This window comes from Medicago truncatula, chromosome 5 (genome assembly GCF_003473485.1).
Source record: "Medicago truncatula cultivar Jemalong A17 chromosome 5, MtrunA17r5.0-ANR, whole genome shotgun sequence".
Classification (NCBI taxonomy): domain Eukaryota; kingdom Viridiplantae; phylum Streptophyta; class Magnoliopsida; order Fabales; family Fabaceae; genus Medicago; species Medicago truncatula.
In genome coordinates this window covers 3837736-3855099 of record NC_053046.1, presented here as the reverse complement: position 1 = coordinate 3855099, position 17364 = coordinate 3837736, and the positions used below count along the sequence as shown (strand labels likewise).

Sequence of the window (17364 nt, the reverse complement as noted above, 5' to 3'; positions counted from 1 at the left end):
GCAAAAATTCATTTTTTAGATACATTTAATTAATGATGTATGTGACATATAATAAAGACCACATACATCATTAATTGAATGTATCTAAAAAGTGGATTTTTGCTTATATTAGTGATCGGAGGGTGTATAAATCACTAAAACCCATTAAAAATGTAGGCTAAAATATGGTTTTAGTCCCTCAAAATATGTCTCGTTTTGATTTTAGTCCCTGTAAAAAAAGGGTTAAATATGTTTTTTGTCCTTATAAATATGTCAATTTTTCATTTTAGTCCCTCTAAAATTTTCCTTCAACTTGTAGTCCCTATAAAATTTTGAATCTTCATTTTTGGTCCCTCTTTTAAAGTAAACTCATATGTAGAATTCATATTTTTTAATAAAATTTTTCAGAAAAATTTAAAATATTACAATAATCACTCCAAAAAAAATTTAGAATTTTTTAACAAAACATGAATTTAATATAATTTTTTTTATGTTTTACGATTAAAAATTAATATTTAATTTGTGTTTTGTTAAAAAATTCTAATTTTTTGTAGGAATTGTTTTTAGAATATTATACATATTTCTGCACAATTTCATTAAAAAATACAAAAATTAAATTAAAAATAGAAACCAAAAGTAGTGATTGAAAATTTTATAAGGACTAAAAGTTGAAGGAAAATTTTAGAGGGACTAAAACGAAAAGTTAAAATATTTATAGGGACCAAAAACATATTTAACCCAAAAAAAAATTGTTTTTGGTCCCTGCAAAATTTTTTGTTTTTTAATATAGTCTCTGACCCCATTTATGTGATGATTTGCATACGTGGCACATGATGACTGAACCCATTTTGTAGTTTTTGGTCCCTGCAAAATATTTTGTTTTTTAAAAAGGTCCCTGCAAATGTAGGCTGAAATATGGTTTTAGTCCCTGCAAATATGTCTCGTTTTGGTTTTAGTCCCTGCAAAAATTTTTGTTTTTTAAAATAGTCCTTGACCCCATTTTTGTGATGATTTGCATACGTGGCACATGATGACTGAACCCATTTTGTAGTTTTTGGTCCCTGCAAAATCTTTTGTTTTTGAAAATAGTCCCTCCAGGGACTATTTTCAAAAACAAAAATTTTTGCACGGACCAAAAACAATTTTTTTTTACAGGGACTAAAAACCAAAACGAGGCAGATTTGCAGGGACTAAAACCATATTTTAGCCAAAAATGTAATGTGACATTAAATCTAGGGTTAATTAAGTTTTTAGTCCCTATAAATATTCAAAATTTTGTTTTTAGTCCCTATAAAATAAAATCAAACTTTTTAGTCACTATAAAATTTTTCATCTGAATTTTCAGTCCCTATAAATTTTTCCATCAGCACTTTTAATCCCTGTAAAAAAATTCATCAACAGTTTTGGTCCCTAAAATGGCTTAAGGAAAATGTCACAGGGACTAAAAAGTGTGATTTTATTTTGTAGGGACTAAAAACTTAATTAACCCTTAACTCTATGATATACCCAAGAAAACTTTAGGGTATTGAGTGTTAACATTATTCTTTTACTTTAGCTTTGAAGATCCCAGAAGCTAAAAAAAAATCGATTTTTTTTAAGTGAAAGACAGGCGCATTTTGTTTTGGAGGACAAATATTTTTTTAAGCGTCTTGTTAACCAGTACACCCGGACACTAGTTAAGCAGATAAAAATGGAAAGAAAAAACAAAATCAACATTAAAAGTAACATTTTTTCGAGTTTTAAAAAGTAAAATACACAATTTTTCTTTTATAATTCCTTAACCGATGCCCCTGGGCATCACCGATTAACATTTTCCTTTTTTTAAAGAGTAGTGATATATGAACATCTTTTTTGCTACAACTTTTGAGACAACCTTGTTGTGCTATCTTTTCATTGATAAAAACAATGAAAAGAGAAAAATGAAGAAAAAGAATAAAAAAATAATATAAGTATGAAAGAAAAGATTGTACAAAAATAATTGAACAAATATCATTTCTCTTTTTTAAATACTCCATATTCAGCTTAAACCGATTAATTCCATGCATTCGATCATACCGTCTATATGCAGGGCTGAAATATTGGAAATCAACATAAGCCAATAAAGTTGAAAAAATTATATTAAAATAAGTTTAAGGTTTCTTTGAATAAATTATGTCTTTTAAACTTTTTTTTTTCAGGGATGTCTTTTAAACTTTGCTAACATGTTGATTGAGTTTTTTACTCTACCTCGAGTGACCTTTACCTTGGTCTAAAAAGAACTTAAATTTACTTAATTTTTGCTGCAAACACTATTATTAGGTATATCTAATCTCCATTACCACTACCAAACATAAAAAGATCTGTTTCATAAAATGCACATACCTGTCTTACTCAAAGTCACTTTTTGGATAACATAGGAGGAGGGCTCTTTATACTACCCGTCAATACCCTAAACAAAAGACAGAATGCCCCATATGTGGATGGAAGTAGCAATGCGTTTTGCATAATTCATGTTCCCTTTTTCTAAAAGCTTTTGTCTCAATCTACTTTTTTCAACGATGGTACACAACTTTGACCACCTTGCAAATCACCAAAAAAGTTACTCTATTTGTTTGTTTATTTCTTTATTAATCATGCAAAAAATAAAAAGTTTAATTTTGATATGTGTAAAAAGTTTTATACTATTATCAGCAGATTATAATTATTTTAAAAATAAAAATAAGTATGATTTGTTACAAAATATCTATAATTATAATATATTGACTTCAATTTATATTCTATTATTGTTAAAAAATAAATATGATTTGTTACAATTTAAAAATAACAAACATCTATATCTATAATTTATTGTTAAAATATAAACACGATTTTTTTTAAGAAATAGTTTGTTGTTTGAATAAAGCCATACTTTGTTAAAATATTATTGAAAAGATAAATATGATTGATTTTTTGAAATAAGGTTTTTTTAGTGATAGGCGAGGTTTGAATTTCGACCTTGTATATATTACGCATTGTGTGCTTAGTGGTTAGAGAAATTGATCTTTAAAATGAATAAGTGAAATGTTCAGGGTTCGAACCCAGATCCCTACACAAAATTGTGCATTATCTGTTCCTGAGGTAAGCTCATGACTCATGGACTAAGATAAATATTTTTTATCATTTGAAAGAAAGTAACAAAAATTTAAAAAATTGTTGGTTACATTTTTTTTTTTTTTTTAATGTTTTTTAATAAAAAAAAACTGTTGTATTTTCATTATTTTGTTCTTGATGAGTTGTGGTGCAAACAATTTTCTTCTTTCCACTCTCTCCAAATATTCTCTTTACAGTTTCCTGCAAAATTCTCAATCTCTCTAACCCCTACCTTCCTTCAATTCATCAAACCCTAAAACCATTATCTCAAATTCCTGGTAATTTTTTCTTCAATTCTCTATGTATTCCGATCCCGTCAATTCAATTTAACAATTCTCAGATCTCGTTTTCTGATTCAGTTATTGCTCCTTCTACTTGGGGTTTATCTTCAACATCGAGATTTTTCGATAATTTCAGATTTTTCAATTACGATCTCGAGGTTTAGCTATAACATCGAGATTTTTTGATAATTTGAGATTATCGGAATCGGAGCGTGAAATTTTTGAAGAATTTTGTGAGATTCAAGTGGAAGTGTTAGGTTTAGGGTTTTTGGTGATGGCATCGAATCCTCCATTTCAGATGGAGGATCAGACGGATGAGGATTTTTTCGATAAGCTTGTTGAGGACGATGATGATGTGGGGCCTGTTAAGCCTGTTGTTATTAAGTCTGGTAATGATGAAGGGAATGATTCTGATGACGCGAATGCGTTTGCAAATCTGAGTATAAGTGATGTTGATGCTGGTGCATTTGATAATTCGGTTGTTGGGGAAAGTGGGGTTGAAGTCAAAGAGGAATTGGGTGTTGTGAAATCTGATGTGGGTTTAGATGGTGGAGGTGATGATGACGGTAAGGAGGGGAATTTGTTGATGGGTTCTAGTTCAGTTGAGTGTGATAGTAAGACGGAGCTTGGTAAGGAAGAGATTGGGATTGGATCAGAGTTCACTGCCGTTGCACCTGTTGGCAAGAGCAATGAGGTTGCTAGTTCGGGTTTAATGGACATTGCAGCTGTTGGCGAGAGCAATGAGGTTGCTCTTTCGGGGATTAAGGAGAAAGATTGGAATTGTTTCAGTGCTGATGATGCAAATGGAGTTGGCGGGTTTGGATCATATTCTGACTTTTTTAGTGAGTTAGGAGATCAATCCAGTGATTTTCCGGTGATTTCACACGATAATTTAAATAGTCAGGTGAGTCCTGTTATCGAAGCTCATAATGTTGTCTTAAATAGTTCGGTAGATTACTCGCAATATCAAGGAGTTCAAGGTTATGATACGTCTTTTGATAATCATACGGGCAAGCAAGGTGATGGCTTAAATACTTCAGTCAATTATGTGCAATATCAAGAGGGTGGTGGAGCTTATGATGCATCTTCAAACCTACATAATAATGGACAAGATCTGAGCAGTAGTCAGAATTGGGAGGATCTTTATCCTGGCTGGAAGTATGACCATATCACCGGGCAATGGTATCAGATAGAAGACTACAATGCAACAACTACTAGTCAGCAAACTTCTGAAGCCAATACAGCGGTGGATTGGGCTGCTGCTTCTGATGGAAAAACAGAGATCTCTTATTTGCAACAAGCTGCCCAGTCTGTTGCTGGAACTTTGGCAGAAACAGGCACAACTGAAAGTGTGTCTAGCTGGAATCAGGTTTCACAAGGAAATAATGGGTACCTGGAGCATATGGTTTTTGATCCTCAATATCCTGATTGGTATTATGATACAATTGCCCAAGAATGGCGCTCATTGGCAACTTACAATTCATCCGTTCAATCTTCTGTTCATGGACTTCAAAATGGGCATACTTCTACCAGTACTTCCTCCTTCAATGATGATAACAGTTTGTATAGTGAGTATAGCCAAGCTGGTAATCATGTATCACAGGGTGTTGGTAGTCAGGCGGTAAATGGTAGCTGGAGTGGTTCACATGGTGTTAGTCAAGCTGGTAATTATGATGGATCACATGGTGTTGGTAGTCAGGCAGTAAATGGTAGTTGGAGTGGTTCACATGGTGTTAACCAAGCTGGTAATTATGGCGGATCACAGGGTGTTGGTAGTCAGGCGGTAAATGGTAGCTGGAGTGGTTCGCATGGTGTTAACCAAGCAGGTAATTATGGCGGATCACAGGGTGTTGGTAGTCAGGCGGTAAATGGTAGCTGGAGTGGTTCGCATGGTGTTAACCACCAGCAGGGTTTTGATATGTATGCGACTGAGGCTTCCACTAAAATAGGGAATAATACAGCTTCTAGTGGTAACCAGCAAGTTCACCATTCTTATGGTAACCAGCAAGTAAATACTTCTAGTTCCTTTGGATCGGTTGCATTAAACAATAAGGGATCTTTTGAACCCAAAGCTTTTGTCCCTCACAGGGACATTGCTCATCAGTTTAATTATCAAGACACAGAGTTTGATAATGGAACTTTTGCACCCAAAACTTTTGTCCCTCACGGGGACATTGCTCAACAGTTTAATTATCCAAACACAAAGTTTGATGAACAAAAACAATTCTCGAATGTTTTTGCTGAAAATCAGAACTCCCATAGTTATTCCCAGCAACCAATCCAGGGTGGACTTCAATATTCTTATGCCCCTCATGCTGGAAGATCATCTGCTGGGCGTCCTTCTCATGCCTTAGTAACTTTCGGATTTGGTGGAAAACTCATCATAATGAAAGATCCAAGTGCTTTGACTGCATCATATGGAAGCCAGGTTAATTCTTGATTCTTTTCAGTTTTGATCTAAATTTGATCTGGTTTCTGAAAGACTTGGAGGTTGCTTTTATTTCACTGTTTGAAAATATTTTCCCTCGTTTCTCTTCTTCTTTCCACAAAGTAATTCTTTAAATTCTCAACTGATATATTTTTGTTTATTTATTAACTGATATATATTTATTTTATCTGAAGGATTCTGTACAAGGTTCTATTTCTGTGTTGAACTTGATGGAAGCCGTCACAGGAAGCAACAATTCTTTGACTATTGGAAATGCTACTGGTGATTATTTTCGTGCTCTAAGCCAGCAATCTTTCCCAGGTCCATTAGTTGGTGGTAGTGTTGGAAGTAAGGAGCTGTACAAATGGTTAGATGAGAGGATTGCACGCTGCGAATCACCTGACATGGATTATAAGAAAGGTGAAAGGTTGAGACTCCTCCTCTCCTTGCTTAAAATAGCTTGTCAGCATTATGGAAAATTACGTTCTCCTTTTGGTACAGATACCATACTAAAAGTAAGTTACAACTTCAGGCATTCATTTGTTTTTGTTTGCTTTATATATCATTTTTAATTTTAATTGATTTTTCGGTACCACACTTTCCTAGTTTGATCAACATTCCATTCTTTTAAGAGCTGTATTATTCACAAGACTTTGAAACATTTTTAAGCGTAAAATCTTAGGTTAATTTTCATAAATACAAATCCTGGAGACCTATATTTGCTATATATTGCAATATTTCAATCTTTTAATCACTTCCTTTTGAAGTGGTTTTGAACATTATAATTACAATTGCTCTGCAAATGATTATGTCTTATTCTTTCTGTTTGGTTAAAATATCATGTTTGGCTTTACTAATCACACCTTTAGGTAGCCGGCAATTCCGAGTTATTTATATTATTGCCTGAATACTACTCTCATGGGATCACTTTCACATTTGGTAACGTTTTGTGGCTTTCATTTTGAAACAGGAAAATGATGCTCCTGAGTCAGCAGTTGCAAAGCTTTTTGCATCTGCCAAGGTTAATGGGACAGAGTTCACTCAGTATGGGATGCCAAGTCATTGCCTGCAAAATTTTCCTTCTGAAGAACAAATGAAGGTGTGTATTAATTTACTCCTTATATGATCCCCCCCTCCCCCCCCCCTTTCACATTGTTTTGTATGTATCTTTAACTGATTTTGATTTGATCTAGGCAATTGCTTCTGAAATGCAAAATCTTCTTGTCTCTGGCAAAAAGATGGAGGCTTTACAGCGTGCACAAGAAGGGCAATTGTGGGGACCTGCACTTGTTCTTGCTTCACAACTCGGTGAGCAGGTCAGATGCCAAAATTTCAGATCTAGATGGTCCCTTTTGGGTCTTACAATATTTTTCTCGTACCTCCTTTGTTAGAGAAATAAATTCGGTCCATATTTGCGATGCAGTTCTATGTTGATACAGTAAGGCAAATGGCACTTCGTCAGTTGGTTGCAGGGTCACCTCTACGCACATTATGCCTTTTAATTGCTGGGCGACCAAATGATGTATTCCCTACCGAAGAAACCTCAATTAGTGGGCATCCTGGTGCTGTTGGTATGCCTCAGCAGTCTGAACAGGTAATCCCAAGAGGATAACGGAAGAAGCCATACAATCTAGTTGTTCTACTACGTACATTTATTCAATAGTTGCAAAGTGTAGTGCTTTTTTTTGACTTGGAAGCTAAAACTTAAGTTGTTGCTTGCAATTTCAGGCTGGATCTAATGATATGCTTGAAGACTGGGAGGAGAATCTGGCTGTAATAACTGCAAACAGAACCAAAGGTGACGAACTTGTAATGATGCACCTTGGTGATTGCCTGTGGAAGGAAAAAAGAGAGGTATAATTCTCGTTCTCTCATTTGTTCTGTTATGATTTTTGTACCTTTCCATTCTGCTTCTGATTTGGGAGTCATATTTTAGATTACTGCTGCACACATCTGCTATTTAATTGCTGAAGTAAACTTCTCGTCATACTCGGACGCTACAAGACTTTGCCTAATAGGAGCAGATCACTGGACACGTCCTCGAACTTATGCTAGTCCAGAAGCTATTCAGGTAATTTGGAATCTCCTTAGTTCTTAAGTTACTTCGACCACAATATTTGTCCGTTCTGTTGCATGCATGTGTTATAAGTCCTTTTCCCAGAAAGTATCAAGTATCCCGTGTTTTTCTGCCCCTACTCTCTTGCTTTGTCAGAAAAAGTTTTTCTGGTCGTCAATCACTTGAGTTTTAGGGATTTTGCAAGGTTCAACCAAGGGTGTTGTTTCATATTAGTATATATACATGCTTAGGAAGCATTGAATTTAGATAGCCTTAATACTAGATAAGAGAGTCAATTCAAAACTACTACAACTAAAGAATCAGAGTTGTAAAAGCACTGAAGTTGATGATAGATGATAAAGCAGCAGCACAATTATTGAGGTCAGAACGAGGCTGAGAGTGAAATGCATAATTTGATTCACAAGTTGTTTGATGAGATTTTGAACTCCAAGAGCATATTGAATGAATGGAGGCACAATATGATAATATTTATCTTCAAGAACAAAGATGACATACAAAATTACACAAGACTACATGGGGACCAGACTCGTATCTTATCTTGAAGCTTTTGGAGAGGGTAATTGAGTGGAGATATAGTCAGGAGAGCTGCATTACCCATAATCAATTTAATTTTTATGTTGGCGAAATTGACCATGAAAGCTACATATTTCTGTGAAGATTGACGCATAGTATCAGGGGAATAAAAAAAAGGCCTGGCCACAATTTTCTTGTTAATTAGTTGTGAAGAGACAGGTGATAGGGGAGGTGTCGTGGAAGGATTTAGAAGAAAAAAGGAATTTGGATTGTGTATATTTGAGTAATTTAAAATTTGTATGAATGGTCACTACTAATCTTATGAACACAAGGTGGAGATACAGACTTCCCTATAGCTAAAAGGTCATCTTTGTACCTATATTTTTTCTAGTTTGGTTTTAGATGCGCTTACTGATCATATACAAGAAAAAACATTGCAGCACATTTTGCGTGTGCAGATGATGCGGTTTTAGTTGGATAATAGAGAGAAGAAACCAATGGAAGTTTAAAACTGAGTAACATGCTGTTTCCGCCTGTAGCAATAAAATATAGTATATTGAATGCAAGTTTAGTAAGAAACATAAAATATTAGCTTAGAGTTAAAAATGGTAGAAGATACCATACCACAAATCTAAGGTTCTAAACATCTCGGGTCCATCCTACAAAAGGACTAGGAGGTAGATGGAGGTGTCAATTATGGGATTCAATTAGGTTGGATGAAATGAAGGTACTTTTGTAATTTGTGATAGTAAAGTATCACTAAAACTTGAAGGAAAATTCTACTGAACAATTATTAGACCTGCATTGTTGTATTGCGGAATGGTGAACAAGTAAAAGACTAAAAGAAAATAAGATTGGTGTTGCCAAGATGAGACTGCTATCATGGATGCATGGTTACACAAGAGAAGATAGAATTAAGAATGATGTCATTATGGAAAATGTAAGGATATAGCTCTTAACGTAAAATATATGTAAAATCCCAACTTAGGTGGTTTAGGCATGATGGGAGAGAGGCATACATGCACCCAAAAAAAAATTATTAGTCAGTCTGTTGAGCGATAATTTAGAGTTCAATGGTCTATCTCTATATATGATTTATGACAGGGCGTTAGAGGCATACACGCATCATTTGATTCATGTACTACATCTGGTGAGAAAAAGCTTTGGTGGTTGTTACTTGTTAGATGGTCTACATGGTTAAGAAATCACAATTTCTTTATTAATTATCTCCAGTCCTGGTTTTATCTTCAAATGAATAATCTTTTTTAAATCAACCTAGTGATTTGTAAGCTTCATAATTGATCTATCTGTATGGTATATTAAGCCGCCTCAGCAACTATTGCTTTCTAAAAGAACATGCTCAGTATGATTTGATATTTTCTTTTGTATGTGTCTCCGAAATAACTCAAACTTATCTGATGGGTGCTTGGACAGAGGACAGAGTTATATGAATATTCAAAGCTGCTTGGAAACTCTCAGTTTGTTTTGCATTCATTTCAACCATATAAGCTTATATATGCACATATGCTAGCTGAAGTGGGAAAGGTTTCGGACTCGTTGAAGTAAGTACACAGAGTATTATCTGCGATATTATTCTCTACATGATCTATCTCATTGTTGTTTTTGATCTCAGGTACTGCCAAGCAGTACTGAAATCCTTGAAAACTGGCCGTGCTCCGGAAGTAGAAACGTGGAAACAGCTGGTATTAGCTCTCGAGGAGAGAATTAGGACCCACCAACAGGTACTTCCCTGCCCTTTGTTAATTCTTAATCATTTTTATAACTTGTTACTTACCCTCTTGTATATTTTTTTTCAGGGTGGATATGCTGCAAATTTAGCTCCTGCAAAATTAGTTGGTAAATTGCTCAACTTTTTTGATAGCACTGCCCATCGAGTTGTTGGTGGTTTACCACCACCTGCTCCAACATCATCACAAGCAACCGTTCATGGAAGTGAACAGCATTACCAGCATATGGCACCAAGAGTATCTACTAGCCAGTCAACAATGGCCATGTCATCTTTAGTTCCATCTGCTTCACTGGAACCCATAAGTGAGTGGACAGCTGACAATAATAGAATGGCAGCAAAGCCTAATAGAAGTGTTTCAGAGCCAGATATTGGTAGAAGCCCAAGACAGGTGTGTGACTACTGTAAAGATTTTCACCTTCCTCTCTGTTTTGATTGACTAGCATTAAACTTGAAAAAAAATTGGTTTATTTAACCTAGGAATCGCCATCACCTGATGCACAAGGAAAAGTCCAGGTATCAGGGGGTGCATCACGCTTTTCGCGATTTGGTTTTGGGTCACAACTTCTGCAAAAAACAGTGGGGCTAGTCTTGAGATCTGGAAAACAGGTATCATTAGTTGTTCCATACATTTATTCTGTTCTATTTTCTTTTTCTTCTCAAATGTACGAGTTCTGACTTTGCCTATTCAAATTCCTATTCTGCTCTATCCCAAGGCTAAATTGGGAGAGAAAAACAAGTTTTATTATGACGAAAAGCTGAAGAGATGGGTAGAGGAAGGTGCTGAAGTTCCAGCTGAAGAAGCTGCTCTGCCACCACCACCTCCGACAACTGCTGCTTTCCAGAATGGTTCAGCTGACTACAATTTAAAATCTGCATTGAAGACAGAAGGTTTGACTCCAAATGAGTTCTCGAGCACAAGAACTTCAAGTCCTGAACTTAGTCCAGGGATGCCACCTATACCACCTAGCTCAAATCAATTCTCTGCTCGCAGTCGTCTTGGTGTTCGGTCAAGGTAATAGCTTATTTTTCATATCTTGTTAAATCAAGTTAATAGTTGCAAGCAGTTGCCATTTTTGTTTTAGTTATAGTGTCATCTGTGAATCATTATAGAATGGGCCTCCTGTTAGCTTCTCTATTAGATTATAAAATTTGAAGGTGAATAAAATTGAGGGGAAGTGGGTGTCTTTCACCACCCTTAAATGACATACAACTCCCTTGAGATATGTCTAAATGACACAAACTCGCCTCTATTTCTTAAAGTTCAATGTAATTAAGGGGAAGTGGGTGTCTTTTACAAAATAAAGGAGATCCATGTGTTATTTAGACATATCTCGGGGAAGTGACTGTAATTTTTCCCTATCTCTAATTTTTATGAGGACCCAAGTGTTATAATATAGAGGTTTATCTGGTTTGGAGTCCTAACTTAAATGAATGTAGAAATACCAAAGATGAAAAAAGGATAGATAATTAAGAACCTATGAGTTCTGGCTATTTTGCGCAGCTACTCAGTTCCCATGAAAAATATGTTTTTATCTGTCTGTCAATTATCATCGACGGAATTTGAAAGGCAAAAAATATTGATGAAATTGTTTATGGATTTTTAGATATGTTGACACCTTCAACCAAAATGGTGGAAGCTCTGCAAACTTGTTTCAGTCCCCTTCCGTTCAATCTGTGAAACCTGCTCTTCCCGCCAATGCAAAGTTTTTTATTCCAGCTCCTGTACCATCATCAAGTGAGCAGAATATGGAGGCTATTGCTGAAAGCAACCTAGAAGATAGTGCAGCTAATGAAAACCCTTCTACATCTTCCACAAATGATTGGTCATACCATCCTCCAAAACACGCACAAACAATGACCATGCAAAGGTTTCCAAGTGCGGGCAACATCTCAAAACAGGGGCAGACAGATGGCAATGAGTCTCATTTTTCCCATTCTCGTCGAACAGCTTCATGGAGTGGAAGTTTTAATGATTCATTTAGCCCCCCAAAAATGGGTGAAATTAAGCCTTCAGGGGCAGCTTTGGGCATGCCACCATCAGCGTTTATGCCTGATCCATCATCTTTAATGCAAGGGCCTACGAGAAGTGGCAGTTTCGGTGAAGATCTTCAAGAGGTTGAACTATGAGCATATACTCAAGCTTGTAAATATCAAAATTTGTTTTGATCATCAGAATAATTGGGACGTCCCTGCTTCTGCATTTCTCTAGAAGTACGGAATAGTGGAACATCAGATGGAGTTTATACAGAAAAAAAAAAAAAAAAAAAATCCATCTCCATTCCCCGTTCCCATTCTCTTCTCAGGTTCCCAACTCCCGACCTGGTGATGTAAGATTAAATGTGGTCTGCTCACTTGATAGTGGGTGCTGTTTTGTTTAAAATGTGAAAGAGTTGACCCCAGCTACCATATCAGGATTATGGAACTGGTGGCAAGAAATGTGGCCTCCTGTTTAGGACTCATTTGTTCATTTTAATTTATCAAACAAGAAACAAAATGCCCTGCCAGGGAAAAAGATGTCCTCAAACAGATCAAGGACAAAGTATAGTTTATGGAATTGTAACATATAGATTTATACCTTTTGTATTTGTTTCAGTTTTTAATCGATATTAAATTTCCAGATCACCCTTAAGTATTTATACATGTATGATCTATATGATGTAATGATGGTGCAAGGGAAGGGATGCAAGGCATTTGCTCGTCAGTGATTGCTTTCCTCAATGACTAATTATATATTGATTCTAGTACAAAGTTGCAATAATCCAAGTTACTGATTGTTCTTTAGCAATAAGAATTTGGGGAATTAAAGATGCATGAACATTCACGGTTTTGTTATTTAAGGTCAATAAATATATTTAAATCATTTTTTATACAAATCGTAATTTGTAACAGTAAATAATAACATTTTTTTTATATATAAATCCTAATTTGCGACAATAAATAAAACTTTAAGCACGTACTTTCTAATAAAACTGCCGATGAGCTCATAGACAAAGCCTCAATAGTCTACGGTCTAATGTATGTTCAAGTTATATGATCATACAAGTATTTGTTATGATCTGTATGTGGATAGGATATTTTTTTCCAGGTAACGTGAAAGCTAACGCTATCTAATCTTATGATAATATAACTCGAGCATAAAAACATGTTTATGGTAGAAATTACACATCTGAAAAGTATTGGATAGTGTGAAGAAAGTGTGTGAGGGCTGAAGCATTAAATTGAGTAATAGGATAGATGTTACTATGTTAGCATGTCTAAGATTTCACAACTCGGATAGAGAAAAAATCTAATAAAAATCAAAATTGTATTATCTATGTTGTAAATAAACTAGTGTGCGGACCCGTGTGCATACGCACGGGCTGTGCAATAATTGGTGTCCAAAATCAACAAACGACAACGTTATACATACTACATATCAAATCATAGACGCGTAATAATCTATTCATAAAGTACTGTTACACAATTTGCCACATTGATTAACCAACAAATACTTAGTTGTTATTATACATAAACATTAATCAAGATTATATTACAAAGGAATTCTTAATTCCCATAATCCACAAACAATAACTACAGGACAGGAAGCTATACATTATTCAACATACAAAAGCTATACATAATAACGACAACGTTTTACCATCAGACCAAACCACAAGGCAACCTACTATAATTTTGCAAAAGCTATGCTCCAAAGCAACAACGAAATTAGTTTTGTAGGAGTCATAATTATTCTCAATGTGGCATGTGGCTTCTTAATTGCATCATTAAACATGCAAAGATATATCTTTGGCCCAGTTTGACAATTGAAGCAAGCCATTTTACTACTCTTTGTTCACTTCTGAGGTTATAAACTACATAAGACTTCAGCAATATATAATAAACAAATGCCAATACATATTTATTCAATAAGATGCCTTCCCAAATACCACAAGCAGTATATTACCAAATCCCCCATTAACAAAAGTTCAATTTCAATGTTACATTCATCACAAATTTGTAAAAACTCTGCTAAGATAAATTGTTGCAGAGAATATAAGGCAAATTAAAAATATTTTAATATGCATTACCATGACATAGTTGAATATACATAAGGAAATGATAAGTATATACATCAGCCAAGATGTTCTCATTTTACATTAACTGCTTAACATGAGTACACTCGTATTCTTTTTCACAATATCTTCATAATATCTCTCTAGTGCTCAATACTCAATAAATTGCAAAAAATAACCTTACAAATATAAAAAGAAAAAAATTTAAAACATCAGATTTAACTCGTGTCCTCTCAAACCATGCTTTTCACCACTTCATTGTATGCTTTCAACATCTATCACACAACCTGCACAAAAAAGACACCAAATAACCCACATCTCAGCAGCAAAATGACACGAAGAGATGAATAAAATAACTAAATTTCACATAGCATAAATCGACGGACAGCACTAAAAGCATATAGCCATTGGTTCCATGATCGATCAAATTTGACAGCACAATAAGAGGTTTCAGGACACTTCAATAGATAATAGATAAATGGTAATATACATGATAGCATAGTAGGTAAATCCATACCAGAATAGTATAGCTGTCATCTAGAAAGGAAAAAGGAAATTATATTTTTTAAGATAGCGGCCACCTTTTAAGCATAAGGACAACACTTACATGGTTGTCATCACCTTCAAATTCAATCTTTTACTTGTTGGAGCTTCATGGCTAGATACTTCTGTTGTTGTCCAAGTGATCACAAAATAAATCGAACAACAATAATAAAAGCATATAGTCATTGGTTCCATGAACAAAGTTGACAACACACATATATAAAAAGGAACCAATCAGAGCAATGTGAAATCTCCAAAAGTTAGGGAGAAAAAATCAGGATGCATGTGACATGAAGATAGAAGAGATGGAAGGATATAGTGAATAACATGCATTAAGGCAAGTATCTTGGTTCTAATGGGAATCTCAAGAGAATCACAATCATACATATAACTCCTTTACCCCTGTCTAATGATGCATTGAATATTTGTTAAAAAAAAAAAAAGAGTGAAATAAAAGATGTAAGAGGAGTATGAATATTAGAAATTGGAACCAAGAAAATATATCAATGTTGATGAAACCTGTCACCTAGCACTATAGTTTCTAGGCACCTGAATTGAATATAGATGATAATATGTTCCCTGCCACTAAATGACAGCATATAAGTTTGAGTCATGCAGCTTAATTCCCTATTGTGTGTAATAGTTTTGAGCCAGACTACCATAGCCCACATACAGTTTCCACACCATTTCAGGATCTATATGCTTGGCAGTACTACTCTCTAACGTGAGCTTGTCTAAAGTAGATAATCACAAAACAATAGCAATTTTGCATGAACTAAAAGTTTCTTAATAGATGAAAAACCACACACCAAATACCAAACCAATCCCACATACATTAGAAAAGATATAGTCCATGTCAAATCCCACAACAAAAATGTTCTCCATATCCAATGACCGGTTACAAAATATATGTTCTAGAAAGATATAGTCCGAGGGATAGAGATGGACCTCATAATGAGTCCATGCCCATATCATAAAGCATTCAAAAAAGCATGAATAGATGATTCAACCAAGACTGCAAATGAAAGAAGTTAGAAGGGAAACCTATCAATTTTAGAAAAGAAAAAAAAAAATTAGATGAACAATAAGAGCAAGAAATCAAATCGTAGAACAACAACCAATCAACCACAGTGATGAAAATGAACCAAATTCTTTCCTTGCCACAACTCTGTCACTTTCTCTGTTATTTCCTTCTCAGTGATAGATAGGGTGGTGTCGTAAGTCTAAGTACTTAAAGGTCTGTAGTAATCACATAATTCTAATATAAAAGGCTTGCAAATCTAAAGAGTGTATTTTTTCCGCAGCTTGTTAAGAGTATTGATATTGATTGATATATAATGCTAAAATCATACACATAGCCATTGATGCCTCAAATAGACTCGTTGAGTATGTGCAGGGAACACATGATCTGTCAAAATTAGTGCATAAGAAATATTGATCTAACCTTTACTTGTTGAGCTCTTCTTTTAAAATGAAACATGCCTTCATCACAAATTATTTTGAAAACTGTTAATGTCTTTAAGATATGTAAGAGTAAAAAAATTCACGTTCAAGCACTGCAAAGTGGCTCTATTATATAGACATTTGGTGTCTCTCCAATATAAACTTGATGAAATTAATGAGAAAAAAGTATATGTTGATAGTATCATCACACAAAAGCTGATTATAAAAAAGAAACATAGGTGTCCCCGTAAGCTTTGCTCAGTTGGTAGGGACAAATGCATTTTATATGCAGGGGCCGGGGTTCGAATCCCGGAAACCCCACTTCTCCACATTTAAAATGTGTGAGCTCCAGCCACTAGGCTACCTGACCAAAAAGAAAAAAAAGAAACATAGGGAAGATAGAAATTTACCAAGAATTGATGTGGTAGATGCTTCAAGCGAATAAAAGAATAGCAAGAACAAACCAGCAAGAACACACAAATTAGAATAAAAAAAAAAAACAGCAATAAAAAAATAATGGAGAAGTTGACGTTAAACTTACCCTATTTTTAATTCTCCTGGAGTCCATCCCATGAACAATGTCAGCCAACATATCTCCATTGCAATAGCAAAACTCACTGCCAAAACAAAGTTCTGGAAACGAATTTGATTGGGAAAGAAAAATGAATGCACATAACCATTAAATACAGCATCAGCACCGCACAGAACAATATCACCACAATCAGACACCACCAGCAACAAAATAAAACTGCAATCAACAAAAGAAGACAAAATCCATATAAAATGAAAGGTAAAACCAACCCCACCACAGAGAAATTATGGACCCGAATTGAAGTACCGCCCGAAATCCGTATTATCTGATTGTAACTTATTTTTTGATTGTCCTCATCAAATGCTAAAAGCAATTAATCATTCAACTTTTAGGATCACACATTCATACTTTTAGGTTACTTGGTTTAGACCTCAATAAGTTTTGAATTGTCCGTATAAAATTTGTAAAGGCAATAAATTAAAAAAAAAAAATATATATATATATATATATATATATCATTTAATAGGAACAAAAATATATTAATCTAATTTTTTTAATACTATGTTACTATATTGTTTTACTTTTTATTCAAAGCACATTGAAGGTTTGAATTCACAAATTTGTACAAACTAACCTAACCTTTACCTTTAATTTTTCA

General features: G+C 34.6%; 1 protein-coding gene and 1 long non-coding RNA gene across 3 annotated transcripts; one reads left to right on the top strand and one right to left on the bottom strand.

Moving 5' to 3' along the window:
- Positions 1 to 3216: 3216 nt before the first annotated feature.
- Positions 3217 to 12758, top strand: LOC11428965 (protein transport protein SEC16A homolog). Of its 2 annotated transcripts, XM_039834235.1 has the most exons (14): positions 3222 to 3365; positions 3447 to 5796; positions 5991 to 6311; positions 6767 to 6895; positions 6990 to 7112; positions 7220 to 7390; positions 7525 to 7650; positions 7733 to 7867; positions 9821 to 9948; positions 10020 to 10128; positions 10204 to 10524; positions 10614 to 10742; positions 10850 to 11148; positions 11741 to 12758. In XM_039834235.1, the coding sequence occupies exons 2-14, from the start codon at positions 3643 to 3645 to the stop codon at positions 12261 to 12263; spliced, it is 4668 nt and encodes a 1555-aa protein (XP_039690169.1). In that variant the 5' UTR covers positions 3222 to 3365; positions 3447 to 3642; the 3' UTR covers positions 12264 to 12758. The 2 variants fall into 2 exon arrangements, with proteins under 2 accessions (XP_039690168.1, XP_039690169.1); XM_039834234.1 differs by having other exon boundaries at positions 3217 to 5796.
- Positions 12759 to 14178: 1420 nt separating this feature from the next.
- LOC112421777 (uncharacterized) lies at positions 14179 to 17159 on the bottom strand. Its single transcript, XR_003012008.2, has 2 exons — positions 16716 to 17159; positions 14179 to 16605 (listed from the first exon to the last, which is right to left on the bottom strand). It is a non-coding gene; the product is annotated as an uncharacterized lncRNA (long non-coding RNA).
- Between the last annotated feature and the right edge of the window lie 205 nt (positions 17160 to 17364).

Coding starts and splice junctions, on each gene's coding strand:
- LOC11428965 (XM_039834234.1), top strand. CDS start 3,643: ATGGCATCGAATCCTCCATTTCAGATGGAGGATCAGACGGATGAGGAT. Junction 6,312..6,766: donor GTACAGATACCATACTAAAA/GTAAGTTACAAC, acceptor ATTTTGAAACAG/GAAAATGATGCTCCTGAGTC. Junction 10,743..10,849: donor TCTTGAGATCTGGAAAACAG/GTATCATTAGTT, acceptor CTCTATCCCAAG/GCTAAATTGGGAGAGAAAAA.